Source organism: Macrobrachium rosenbergii, chromosome 52 (genome assembly GCF_040412425.1).
Source record: "Macrobrachium rosenbergii isolate ZJJX-2024 chromosome 52, ASM4041242v1, whole genome shotgun sequence".
Lineage (NCBI taxonomy): Eukaryota > Metazoa > Arthropoda > Malacostraca > Decapoda > Palaemonidae > Macrobrachium > Macrobrachium rosenbergii.
In genome coordinates this window covers 33,505,929-33,520,098 of record NC_089792.1, presented here as the reverse complement: position 1 = coordinate 33,520,098, position 14,170 = coordinate 33,505,929, and the positions used below count along the sequence as shown (strand labels likewise).

General features: G+C 36.8%; 1 protein-coding gene across 4 annotated transcripts in view; it reads right to left on the bottom strand.

Annotated features, from left to right (window-relative positions):
* The window catches only part of LOC136833796 (MRN complex-interacting protein), an 82,316-nt gene that overhangs the window by 10,501 nt on the left and 57,645 nt on the right, over positions 1-14,170 (bottom strand). For 3 of the 4 annotated variants that reach the window (XM_067096055.1, XM_067096052.1, XM_067096053.1), the window contains exon 3: positions 12,547-12,796. In XM_067096055.1, the coding sequence (XP_066952156.1) occupies positions 12,547-12,796 (250 nt within the window). Of the gene's footprint in view, positions 1-4,981; positions 5,346-12,546; positions 12,797-14,170 lie in introns of those variants that run through there. The other variant, XM_067096056.1, reaches the window with a different exon arrangement.

The window sequence follows — 14,170 nt, the reverse complement described above, 5'->3', positions numbered from 1 at the left end:
ATATATATATATATATATATATATATATATATATATATATATATTATATATATATATATATATATATATATATATATATATATATATATATATATATATATATATATATATATATATATATATATATATATATATATATATATATATATGTATATGAATGTGTGTGTATATATATATATATATATATATATATATATATATATATATATATATATATATATATATATATATATATATATATTATATATATATATATAATGTGTATATATATATAATATATGTGTATATATATATATGTATATATATGTATATATATGTATATATATATATATATATATATATATATATATATATATATATATATATATATATATATATATATATATGAAAATAAGAAGGCCCATAAAACACTATTTAAACGTTGAAACCATATATTTCGGGCACTTGTTTCTGTGCCCCTGTTCACTGGTAGAATATGGACAGGTGGAAAGTTACAATGGTATATATACAAAAACATGAAGGTGTGGCCTTAGGCCTCCGATGTTAAGGAGGTGGCATTTTCTTAAGAAGGAGGAGATTGACCAAATTCCCAAGTGGTTTTTGGCCTCATTAGCTCCCGTTTGGCGATGGATCTGGCGGTCGCGTTTCTTGGGTCATCCTCTTCAAAAGGGGTCCGAGGATTAAGGTGTCAATGGCGTCCGATTTCCAATGTCCTCCTGACAGGTTCATATTGTTGGTTTGATTGATGATAGCAGATTCCAGCATCTTTCTTTTGTACGGACAGCTACTCTGAAAACCAACTCCGCCCCACTCCAGTTAATGACATGCCCTGTATTTCTAATATGTAGGAAAATTCCCGAACTCTCCGAAAACGTAACGTACTGATCTTTTGTGCTCTGTTATTCTTTGCGAGAGCGATCTACCTGTCTCGCCTACATAGATGTCATGACAATTACTACACGGTATCTTGTAAACTCCGGCTTCTTCCCTTTTGTTATTTAAGTATACGTTAACGAGCGAACTCCCGATGGATTTGGGATAATGGAAAATGAAAGGATTATTAGAACTGAGTTGCTGGGTGGCCTTTTGGATGTTTTCATCCAAAAGGCCACCATATATTTCGGGCACTTGTTTCACAGGGGCACAGAAACAAGTGCCCGAAATATATGGTTTCAACGTTTAAATAGTGTTTTTATGGGCCTTTTATTTTCATATTACACTGTAGTATTACAGGAAAAGACATTCATATATATATATATATATATATATATATATATATATATATATATATATATACTGTATATATATTATATAAATATATAATATATATATATATATATATATATATATATATATATATATATATATATATATATATATATAATATATATATATATATATATATATATATATATATATATATATATATATATATATATATATATATATATATATATATATATATATATATATATATATATATATATTATATATATGAAAAACATTTAGAATGAATATACTATATATTTCTTTTTCTTTCTGGGCAAAGGTAAATGGAAACAGTGCCTATGTATTCAGCGAGTCAGTGCTGATGAAGGCCTGGCATCAGTCTGGCTTCTCATGGAGACAGAGGGCATCATGTCCTGGGTGATGAGCTGGCTATGTCACCGAAAGTCAAAGTTCTAGTATTTGTTCACTTTCATGGGCATGTCATAGTAAGTGTGAACGAGTCAATTCGAGTACAGGTTGGACATTTCAGGATGAGATTCCCTTGTGCTCAGATCCACTTTCCTGGAAGACTTTGTGACTGGCTGTGAGATGAGATGAAACTTTATTTCCAAAAAACCTGTTTAACATGTACTGATTCTTTCCACTGATTACCATGCTTGAATATCTTTTTCCCCATTTATTTTTATCTGCTAGGTCTCTTTGATTTTTTATTTTATCATGTTCAATTATGTGCATTTCTTTTGGGGTTGGTAATGTGGGAAAACGTCACATTTATTTTTCTCTGTGCCTATTTTTAAAAGTTGTGTTTTTCTCTGTTTCCTCAGATGTACTGAATAGAGGTCAATATAAATGGAGGGGAATGTGACTTACTACGGTCATGTTTGACTTACTCTGACTCATTCGTTGTTAAGAATCTACTGGTGGACACTGATAGCACTATAAATGGAGGGGAATGTGACTTACTACGGTCGTGTTTGACTTACTCTGACTCATTCGTTGTTAAGAATCTACTGGTGGACACTGATAGCACTATAAATGGAGGGACTTAATGTGACTTACTCTGACTCATTCGTTGTTAAGTGTTTGGACACTGATAGCACTATAAATGGAGGGGAATGTGACTTACTCTGACTTAGACACTCATTCGTTGTTAAGAATCTACTGGTGGACACTGATAGCACTATGTTATATTTCTTACATGGGATGCAGATATTCCCATTTGATTCCTATTTTTATTCCAATCTACTTGCCATGTCAGACTACTGAATAAATTATATTTTTGTAGACATGTTTTTGCTGTTCTTCCTTAGTTCAGTTAGTGACTTGGATAATGAGAGAGAGAGAGAGAGAGAGAGAGAGAGAGAGAGAGAGAGAGAGAGAGAGAGAGAGAGAGAGAGAGAGAGAGAGAGAGAGAGAGTTGAATGAGTGACCTATGAGAGAGAGAGAGAGAGAGAATGTGCTTACCCAGTGAGCAGGTCGGCCATCGCTCCTTTGGCTTCTTTGAGATATAAGTTGATTATGACATTGGTCTTACAACAGATGTGGAAGAAGGTTATGACCTTGTATAATATGGTATATATATATATACAGTAATACCTCGAACTTGCGCGATTCAAGTTGCACGAATTCACAGACACACAAATTTTTCATTGGAACCTAACTAATGGTCATACACGAGTTTTTCACAGACACGTGAACATTTGCGAACACTGAGAAACCCAGCAAAAGTGTTTAATTTTTTTATGTAATTTATAAGTTTTCAAGCTTTGATGTGTAAATTAAATAACATTAAATATTAAAAGTGATAATTTCTCTCTCTCTCTCTCTCTCTCTCTTTTAGTGAGATGAATTTTTATGGTACATGTATACAGGTATGTTTATTTGTATGATAAATAAACTTTTTACCTAATAATAAGTGCTAATTTTCAAATAATAACATTAATAAAATTAAATAATAATAATAATAATAATAATAATAATAATAATAAAACTGTAATTACAAAATTCTTATTATTTTGAACAAACAAATTCTTCCCTCATCTTTTGTAAGAAGGAGGTGAGGGCAAAAGCTGTCAGACATGTCATTTAACATGACAAGAAGGGGAGTGTTGCTAATTGGTGGTCAAATTTTTCTTGTAATTACTCTTTCTCTTTCTGTGTGTGTGTGTGTGTGTGTAATAATTCATAAAAAATTTCACTCTCTTAAGCAAGGACAACTGTTCCTCTCTCTCTCTCTCTCTCTCTCTCTCTCTCTCTCTCTCTCTCTCTCTCTCTCTCTCTCTCTCTCTTCGAAGTCAGCCAACCTACGTAATACAGCAGTGTTTCTCTGTATGTCTTTAACTGTACAGAAGGTAACTTTGAATTGATCTAATTTTACCTGTACCGTTTACAAACTGTAAATGTGCCATTCTAAAACACAAGAGACATAGAGCATTTCAGAACAAAGAGAAAGTAACAGAATAAAGAAGTTTTTTAAAACGGGGTTGAGGAGACTTCTAAAAATAGATCGACAGAATGGGGGAGAGAGTCACATCATTTATTTCTTTTTTTAAGGGTAATGTATTAAGCTAACTTTTAAATGAAATTACAGTAACTTTAATTTCATTTAATAGTTAGTTTAATACTGAATTTCCATCTTTTGATATCCAACGTAAGAATAATTTTCTCTCTCTCTCTCTCCGTAATAATTCATAAATAATAATAATATAACTTGATACTTCACGTAAGGACAATCTCTCTCTCTCTCTCTCTCTCTCTCGTGTGTTATTCTCTGTCTCCGTAATAATTTCATTCTCTTAAGTAAGGACATCTCTCTCTCTCTCTGCGATCACACATTTTTACAACTTGTTAATTCTCTGTACGTCTTTACCTGTACAGTAGATAGTTTAAATTGATCTAATTTGACCTGTATCGTCTACGAAGTGTAAATACGCTAGTGTTGCAAATACGTTTTAAAACACATAGACATAATAACTAAGAGTTGTATAAGTCAAAATATAAAACACTGTTTGTTCATGAAAAAGCATTTCAGAACAAAGAGAAAGAGATGCAGAATAAAGTTGTTAAAAAGAGTTTGAGACGATTCTAAAAATAGATCGGTTGGAAGGAGAGAGAGAGAGAGAGAGAGAGAGAGAGAGAGAGAGAGAGAGAGAGAGAGAGATTCTCTTCCAAACCTCAGTTTTTATCTCAACCATTTATTTTTCTTTTTAAGGGTAATGTATTAAGCTAACTTTTCAATGAAATTACAGTAACTTTAATTTAATTTAAAAGTTAACTTAATAATTTGGGAGCATGATTAGGGTCATATTTAGTGTTTAAACTTTAGAAACAAGCATTTATTAGCATTTTTAGAGACCATGCCAAACTTACTGAAAATTCACCCTGTGAGGGTTCTAGAACCTAACCTCGTAAGTTCTAGAACCTACTATATATATATATATATATATATATATATATATATATATATATATATATATATATATATATATATATATATATATATATATAATATATATATATATATATATATATATATATATATATATATATATATATATATATATATATATATATATATATATATATATATATATATATATATATATATATATATATATATACTATATATATATTACACCTACAGATTAAACATTTCTTTAGAAATGCTACAGATTAAACATTTTTTAGAAATGCTCGGCCTATCTTCAGAAAACGTGGTAACTAGCAACCCTCTCTCTCTCGGACTCAACCCGCACATCTCTCTCTCTCTGGTACTCAACACACATATCTCTCAAAATGGATATTCTAAGGAAACACAATCTTTCCTACATAAATAGATTTATTATCAAACAAAACCCAACAAGTAATGAATTAACAAAAAGAAAATTAAAATGCATAATAAATGAATTACCAAGTCAAAATAGTCTAATTCAAGATTTAACCTTATTCTGGCTAAACGCCTTTTCACTCAAAACTCCCACACATTCAATCTTAGACATTATATGTCTAGTCTTAAAGTCAACCACATTGAAACAACCACTAACTGCAAAGATTGCAGTGTTCTTTCTCTATCACCACAGCATCCACAGTATCCCCACAGACATCACCACAGGCATCTGTTGAAAATTAAACAAACCGTAATCTCCCACAAATACAGTACACAAGCATATGACATAATAATGAAAATCTAAAATGCATGGTTAATAAATGTCAAATCAGAACACAATAAAATATAATATTAAAGTGACATAAATGACTATAAAATATAATATTAAAGTGACATAAATGACTATGTCCAATTCTCCCCACAAATTCATAAGTGTCTTGGATATGGTAAATTCACTAGTTCAGAGTCCACACAGAAAAAAGAGAAGTCTGGATTTACCTTAACTGCCGGTTTCTAAGAGATCGAAGCACACAAAGCCACGTCTGGATGATATCGCTCTTGGCTGGATAATAATCAATCAGACCTAACTTTTGGCACAATTAGACACACAATCTCCATTTTTCTAACGCACGAACTTACGTACTTGCATACCAACTCGGTTGGCTACCTCACATACCAGCTTCAATTTTGCATGTTCTTTTGAGCCAAAACTGCTGAAGCAATTGAAACATCTGCTGACTGCAGTGATTTTGCATCTATGTCACCGTCCAAGTACCACTCTGTAGCTCCCTTTCGCTTCATCACACTATGACTGAATACATACAGTAAATCTAAAACAAATATATTTCCCCATATATATATATATATATATATATATATATATATATATATATATATATATATATATATATATATATATATATATATATATATATATATATATATATATATATATATATATATATATATATATATATATACAGTAGAACCTTGGTTCTCGACGCTAATTCGTTCCAGAAGAAGTGTCGAGATTCGATTTTGTCGAATTCTGAGTTAATTTCTCCCATAAGAAATAACTGAAAATGGATTAATCCATTCCTGACCACCAGTCATTACCCCAACCTTGCCTTTTTATACAAAACTTTACACAAATTACAATTAAATAGGTTCAGAGTTGAATAACTTACCGTATCAGAAGCACTTTTTACATTTTTAAATGCATACTGTATCAAAAAAGTTGGCCTATGACCAATGCGGCCGTATTACCGATGATATACCGAGAGCCATAGGCTAGGCTAAGTAGCCTTATAGGCACTACCAGAATGTACTGTAACAGGTACACATGAAAACTGTTGTTAATAATGATAACATTGAAAAACAATCCATATTATCACATGAAATTAATAATACAGTATTTATAAAACGAATTACTGTATGTCTGTTATCATAAAATTAAGAAAAATTTCTGAAATTACGTGGACGTAATTTCGGAAATTTTCTTAATTTTATGATAACAGACATACAATATTCGTATTTATAAATACTGTATTATTAATTTCATGTGATAATATTTTTATGTTTTCAACAAACAGCAGCAGCATGTGTGGGCTTTAAATGCTTTTAAATAAGCATGGGAAGAACGCCACCAACAACGCCAACTAGCGGCAGCCACCGAAACTCTTTTTCTACAAACATCATATGATTCATTGGGTTGGATTCGGTTTGTTGTTTGAACTCCGACACAAAATTTACTCAACATTTCAAATCCGATTATTTAAATGTTCTCACCAGGGTTCTACTGTATATATATATATATATATATATATATATATATATATATATATATATATATATATATATATATATACGAGGGTAAGTCAAAAAGTTCCAGGAAAAATTGTTGAATGATGTATTTACACAGGAATGAAACAACCCAAATACTTGGTAAACAATTATTTGTGATGTAGTGATCCATATAGACTTGTTACCTCAGTCATCCTCTTGCTACCGTGGTGTTAACATCTGCTTCAGAAAAGTAACTTCTTGAACCCGTGGAAAATAAAAATTTTGAGATGAGCTAACATCAAGTTCCTGACCAAGCTTGATTGGAAACCAGGAAAATTATTGAAGCTTTGCAACAAGTTTATGGAGATTCTTCTCCATCTAAATCAGTTGTTTATGATTGGATAAAGCGATTTAAGGATGGTCGGGAGGACCTCAAAGACAACAAGAGAGGGGAAGACCATCGACTGCAAAAATGAAAGAATTGTGGCTTTGGTGCAGAATCTAGTGGATGAAGATGGATTACTATCGATATGATAGCTAATGAAACTGGGATCTCCCATGGTTCCGCATTTTCAATTTTAAATGAAAATCTTGGTTTGAATTGAAACTTTCAGCACATTGGGTCCCAAAAGCGTTGCACGAAGACCAACTGCATCAAAGAGCTGAACTTTCTCTTGCAGTTTTAACGAAGATTGAATCAAATGAATCAGAGTTTTTGACCGGATTGTTACTGGAGATGAAACTTGGATCCATCAATATGACCCAGAAAGTAAAATTCAATCAAAGCAATGGTTACCAAGAGGTTCAGCTGCACCAGTGAAGTTCAAAGTGGCGAGATCTGCCCAGAAGGTTATGGCAACAGTGTTTTGGGACTCCAAAGGAGTGATTTTGATTGATTTCCTTGAAGATCAAAAACAATCACCGGGAACTACTACAAAGGTGTTTTGCAAAAACTGAAGACTGCATTGGCTAAAAACGTCGAGGAAAGTTGCATATCATGATAACGCTCCAGCACATTCGTCAAGGGTTGCAAGAGAAGTCCTAGAAATTTAGGTGGGAAACTCTCCCACATCCTCCTTATAGTCCTGATCTTGCTTTCAGAACCTGTTCCCAAAACTCAAGGAACACTTAAGAGGAGTCCGGTTTGAATCTTTGGATGCTGCTAAACATGCAGTTTCAACATGGTTTAATAGAAAGGCCCCAAATTTCTACAAAGAAGGGTTGCAGAGGTGGAAACAGCGCCTTTGTATAGAGTTAGATGGTAGATATGTAGAAAAATGATGTTTGACTTTCCTTAAATAAAGAGTATATTGAATTTTCCTGGAACTTTTTGACTTATGTATATATATATATATATATATATATATATATATATATATATATATATATATATATATATATATATATATATATATATATATATATATATATATATATATATATATATATATGAATTTTAACACATCACCATGACATTTTATATACAAACATTACGCTACAAATGTCATTTAATATCCAATTTGCACTACTTCGGGGAATCACCGAAGGGGAATTGTAAGTCCCAAAAACTTGACAGTACATTCAAAACCATTGGGCTATCAATAGAGGTATAAATTAGTTGACTCTGCCATACTTATCCCTATCTAGTGTGGAGATTTGTACTTAGCCTTGGCATCAACCCACCCCCACCATGAAAGCCTACTGGTATGTTTGGAACACTTATCTCATTTTATTAAAATTTTTATCACATCACCGTGACATTTTATATACAAACATTAAGCTACAAATATCGTTTAATATCCAATTCACATACCAATCAGTATGCTGCCACTGGCTGTGACAGAAAGACTCCCTCCATACAGAGACAGTCCAGCAATAGCCCAGGACAAAGACGTGTCAAGTTCAGGTCAACCTGTTTTGTAGGTAATGGGCTCTCTGATGGAACAAAATATCTTATGTTGGGCCAGAGGTGGAGGAAGTGTCTTACAGGACCAGCTAGACCATAGGAAATTGTCTTTCTTAGAAACCATGTCAGCAAGTCTAGACCATGACAGGCGAACTGGAACTCTAGGTTCCTTCTGCAGTCCCTAAAGTAGCTCAATGACCAAAGAACAGTCTGCAGGACTGGCTCCAGTCTCTTCCTTGAGATCATTAATATGACGTATCTTAATGATCTCCAAAACATAGCTCTGCAACTTGGGGGTGTCTGAGTCCTGGAGCATAGAAGCCTGGGGTCCCTCCAGTTCCTGGTCCTCCCAAGTTGCTCCCTCTGCAGGAGAGGAACACACACCAGAGCCACCTGGCAATATCTCGACTACTTGGGCATAGATACTGTCCAGCCCAAGGACCAACCCAGGTACATAAACCTCCATGGTAGGGCTGGGATCAGATCAAGAATGGTACTGGTCCCTGTGCACTGGGGGTCTGGACCCCTCCCCACCATCAGCAGCAAGTGGAGAGGAACGGCAACTGAACACCTTTTGCTACCAGGGCAGAAGAACATTGGGTTCCTCTACTGGGGCAGAGGTAGTCAGGGACTTTCAGTGACCAAAGAAGAAGGGCCAGCCCAACTGAAGGTTGAGCTGCAGTGCCACATGAAGACCAAGAGGCCTTAGACACTGTCTGGTGGACAAGCTTGTTATTGTTATTAACGCAAAGCCTCTCCACCACGGCTTCCACATCACTCTGAGCAAAGAGTGAGGAGGATCCCAGTGCCAGTCCACTCCTCACAACCAAAGCTGACTCCTGGCCAACAAACCTCATCAGTTAAGATAACACTGTGTCTTGCCTCTTCAGAACTAGGTTTACCCACAGGTTTGCTGTTTGGTGGGTGAGGTAGGTAACAGCCCTACCTACAGAAATCATCGGTCTCTTAAAAGCTGCGTCCTCCTCAACCGTACAAACCCAAAGAGGAAGTGGAAGAGGAAGTGACCCTGGCCACTGTAGGGGACCAAAGATCCAACCATGAGAGAGTCTGGAACTCTTCCAAGACAGTTGATTCCAGTACTGCCACCTCCGCCTGTCAGAGAGAGAGAGTCCCCCTGTGCAGAGACAGTCCAGCAACAGCCCAGGATAAAGACATGTCAAGTCCAGCTCAACCTGTTTTGTCAGCAATGGACTTGCTGAAGGAACATATTTCCTATGACAAGCCAGAGGTGGAATAAGTGTCTTACAGGAAAGGGAATTGTCTTGCCTTGAAACAAGAGAATTTACCTGGTTTAAAACCCCATCAGCAAGTCTAGACCATGGCAGGCCAATCATGCTGGGTACTTTCTGCAATCCCCAAAGTGACTCAATGGCCGAAGAGCTGTCTGCAGGACAGGCCCTAGTCTCTTCCTGGAGATCATTAAAATGATGTATCATCTTAAATATCTAAGTGCCTCTGCATCTTGGGGTGTACAAGTCCTGGAGCACAGGACCTTTGGGTCCCTCCATTTCCCGGTCAGAGTTGGTCCCCCTGCAGGAGAAGGACACTCACCAGAGTCCCCTGGCAATATCTCAACCACTCGGGCATAGAACCTGTCCAGCCAGACAACCAACCCTGATACATAAACTTCCATGGTCGGACTGGGATCGGATCGAGAACAGTCCTGGTCCCAAACCCCAGGCCTGCCTGACTCTCACATCTACACGGGTTGTGGAGAGTGCTCCTGCTCACATGAACATGGGCAGGGCTGTCCCTCAAGCATGCTCCAGTCTTCCAAGGAGCTGGAACTTCCACAGATGGGGGAAGACTGAGCAGGGAACCTCCTCTTGCTCAGTCTTGGCAACAGGGCTGGGCTGGGCAGGCCAGGCCACTATCCTGGGACCCTGGAGCTACTCCCTTTGAAGAGCAGGAGGTTGGGGGAGCACCTGGTTACTCTCTTCTCACCTTCTTTCACTGGGCCCTGCTGGCATATGGGGCCAGGTCAGTAGACCAGGAACCTTTGCCAACTTGGGTAGGGGTGTTACTGGGGACAGTACCAGTGCACCAGGTTTCTAGAAAACCCCAGGTAGCAGTTGCAACCCTGTGCTCAGCAATGGTGCAGCAGTACTCATGGTACTACTAGCAAGAGACCCATCAGCCCTTTCTACAGCATAGGATTGAACACTGGAAGCACTACGAGGCTTCCTGCATAGACACGAAGCAACCCTTTATTTCTTCCGCTTAGCTTTGGAAGATGAAGGGGAGGAGGTGACAGCACTCAACAATGAAGAAAATGACAACTACTAAGTCGAAGATGACGATGACCTTCTTCTCTTCTTCTTGGACTTCCTCTTCTTCCCAAGCACAGCCAAGGTCAGAGCAGAAGACAAGGTGTGGAGGAGGACCTCCCCAAAGGATGAAGCTGAAGGCAGCACCTGGGGACACATTACCAAAGACACATGTGGAGCAATCCTGGAGTTGGTGGAGATGCCATTGAAGTCATCACAGTCATGGCTGATGCAGTCACAGGAAGACCCTTTATCACTTTGAAGAAGTCAATGAAGGAAGGAACACTCAGCTCAGCTGGGATGCCCAGGGAGGGCCACTGCTCCCTGAGCCACTCAGCCTCCACAAAGCCTGAAACAAAAGTTGAGCTTGGGGATAGCATTTCCCTACGGCCCAAGAAAGAGCATCCTTCAGAGGACAACTCCTCCTCCAAGCAAAGAGAGGCTCCCAGGGAGAAACTGGGCTGGACATCTTCCCCTCCTCAATGGCTCTTTACAGAACCAACAGTAGGAGTTGGCAAAGGGGAAACTACTCCCCTGGGGGGTAGTATCAGCAGGAGGTAGTGTGGAAGGTGGAAGGAAAGTAACAAAAAGGACTTTCAGTTTCACCAGTGGAGTATGGCACTCTAATGGCACCGGGGAGATCTTTTTCTCTCTCTTCTTTTTCCTGGCAAACTTCACCCACTGTTCAGACAGCCAGACACGGCACTCAGAACATGGACTATTCAGATTACGTACACTCATGCTCCTACATGAGGCAGAAAGGGTATGAACTATGAAGATCTATCTCTGCTGAGAAGAGGAACCTATCACAAGGCCTGTTTTCCTTGGACAGCGCCTGAAAACATGAGGTTTCCTCTCTGAGGTCAATGGCTTAGTTGACTGAGGGGTTTGCAGCATAATCAAAACAGCAACTCAAAATGCAACAGATATGTTCAAATTCAAACAAAAGCATGAAAAGAAAACTAACATCAAGTCGGGCAGAAATTCTGCTGAGCCATCTTGACTTGATGGCGGCCAGAAGCAAACCATAGCGCAAACTGACAGGTGGGCAGGATTCCCCCTACCTGTCAATAGTTAACAACCTTGTCTGAAAGTTCAACGGCCGTTCCAACTCGAGTTCGCAAGTTAAATCCTATGTAAAGAACTTCAGTTTTGTATATGTGAAGGAATATGATGATTTTTCATAACTATGACCTACAGCACGTGTTCTGAGGATGCTGAAAGTAAGCTAGGCTTGGCTGTGTTGTTCAGTAGGGTAAGTAATCTCTTCATATTTATGATTTTATACATTATGAAGGGTTGTTTGGAATCCAACCTCTCTGCTAGTTGAGGAGCACCATACTCATATCAACAGTTTTGCATAAAACATATAAGAAACTGTTAGCAAGTCTCCTACTGCAAGCATCCATACATTTAATGCTTCTATGTAATAATCAGTCTTATTACATTACCTTTATCTGAATTCCCAGGAAAATTGATCGTCGAATCCTCAGCATATACTGTTGAATCCTTCATCTCATCAGTATATTCATTACATCTATTATGATAACCTGAGGAAGTCTTAGCCAACTGTTTATCATATACTTGTTTCTCTAGCTGAACTTCAAGCCTTCTTTCATGTTCCACTTCAAGGTTACCCTGAAGGCTGTTAAGCTTTTGAACATGGATACGGCAGTCTTTACCACTTCCTCGACCATACTCCTGGAAAAAAATTATTTTTATTGGTATTACCTTCTGACAAAGTTAAGAGAATAACCATGCTTCTTCCAGTTTTACAATCATCAATCACTTACATGGTCAAACACTCACAATTTTTTAAAAGTTCTTCACTCTTGAGTCCATACACTGTACTGCACTGACTATGCCATTTTTTTTTAAATAAAAAAGGCATATAGAAGGGGCAACACATACACCTAAAACAAGGAAAACGCCAAGATATAAACAGTTGAGATTGATACTGCTACATCTTCACCTTACTGGGATTCTGGGCTGCAACAGACAATCACGGAGTTCCTGACGTTACCAAGAAAACTACCATGTTTTGACTACAAATCTGACTGGTTAAGGCAGATCTGTAGAAGATTCAATCAAAAGGGGAAACTCTAGGTTAGGGCCTTCTTCAGGTGAGGAAAGATTATGGAAACACCAAGGTGGTTATCTTAACCCTTAAACGCCGACTGGATGTATCATATGTCGACTAAAATTGTCTGTCAGGTGCCGAGTGGACGTACAGTACGTCGACTACAAAAAGTTTTTTAAATATTCGCGGAAAAATAGTTATAGGCCTAGTTTGCGAAATATTTTAAATCACGCGCCTTGAGGGATGCTGGGAGTTCACGGATCACACTGTTATTTTGTTTACAAGCATTACCCAGCTGTGCATGCGCGAATTTCTTTCTTCTCGCACTACAGAGCATCAGTGAAGCATCTCAGAAATTCTTTCGTCACTTTGTCGTAATTTTTGCACCGTTTTATATTAGCCGTTACATAAAGTTTTATATTTGAAAATGTGTGCAATTTCATGTAGAATACAACAAAAAAAACCATGGTTGTAGCTTTTATCAGTTTTGAAATATTTTCATATAAATCACGATAAGTGCCAAAATTTCAACCTATGGTCAACTTTGACTCGACCGAAATGGTCGAAAAATGCAATTGTAAGCTAAAACTCTTACATTCTAGTAACATTCAATCATTTACCTTCATTTTGCAAAAAAGGAGAAGTCTAACACAATATTTCGATTTATGGTGAATTTTTTAAATAAACTTTTTCCTTCCCTCCGTGCACGGTAACTGCTGAAAATCTCAGAATTTCTTTAGTCACATTGTCATAATTTTCACACGGTTTTATATTAGGCCTTACATAAAGTGTTATACATGAAAATGTGTGCAATATCATGTAGAATACAACAAAAAATAACTCATGGTTGTAGCTTTTATCAGTTTTGAAATATTTTCATATAAATCACGATAAATAGAAAAAATCCGACCTTCAGTCAACTTTAACTTGACCGAAATGGTCGAAAACTGCAATTGTAAGCTAAAACACTTACAGTCTAGTAATATTCAATCAAT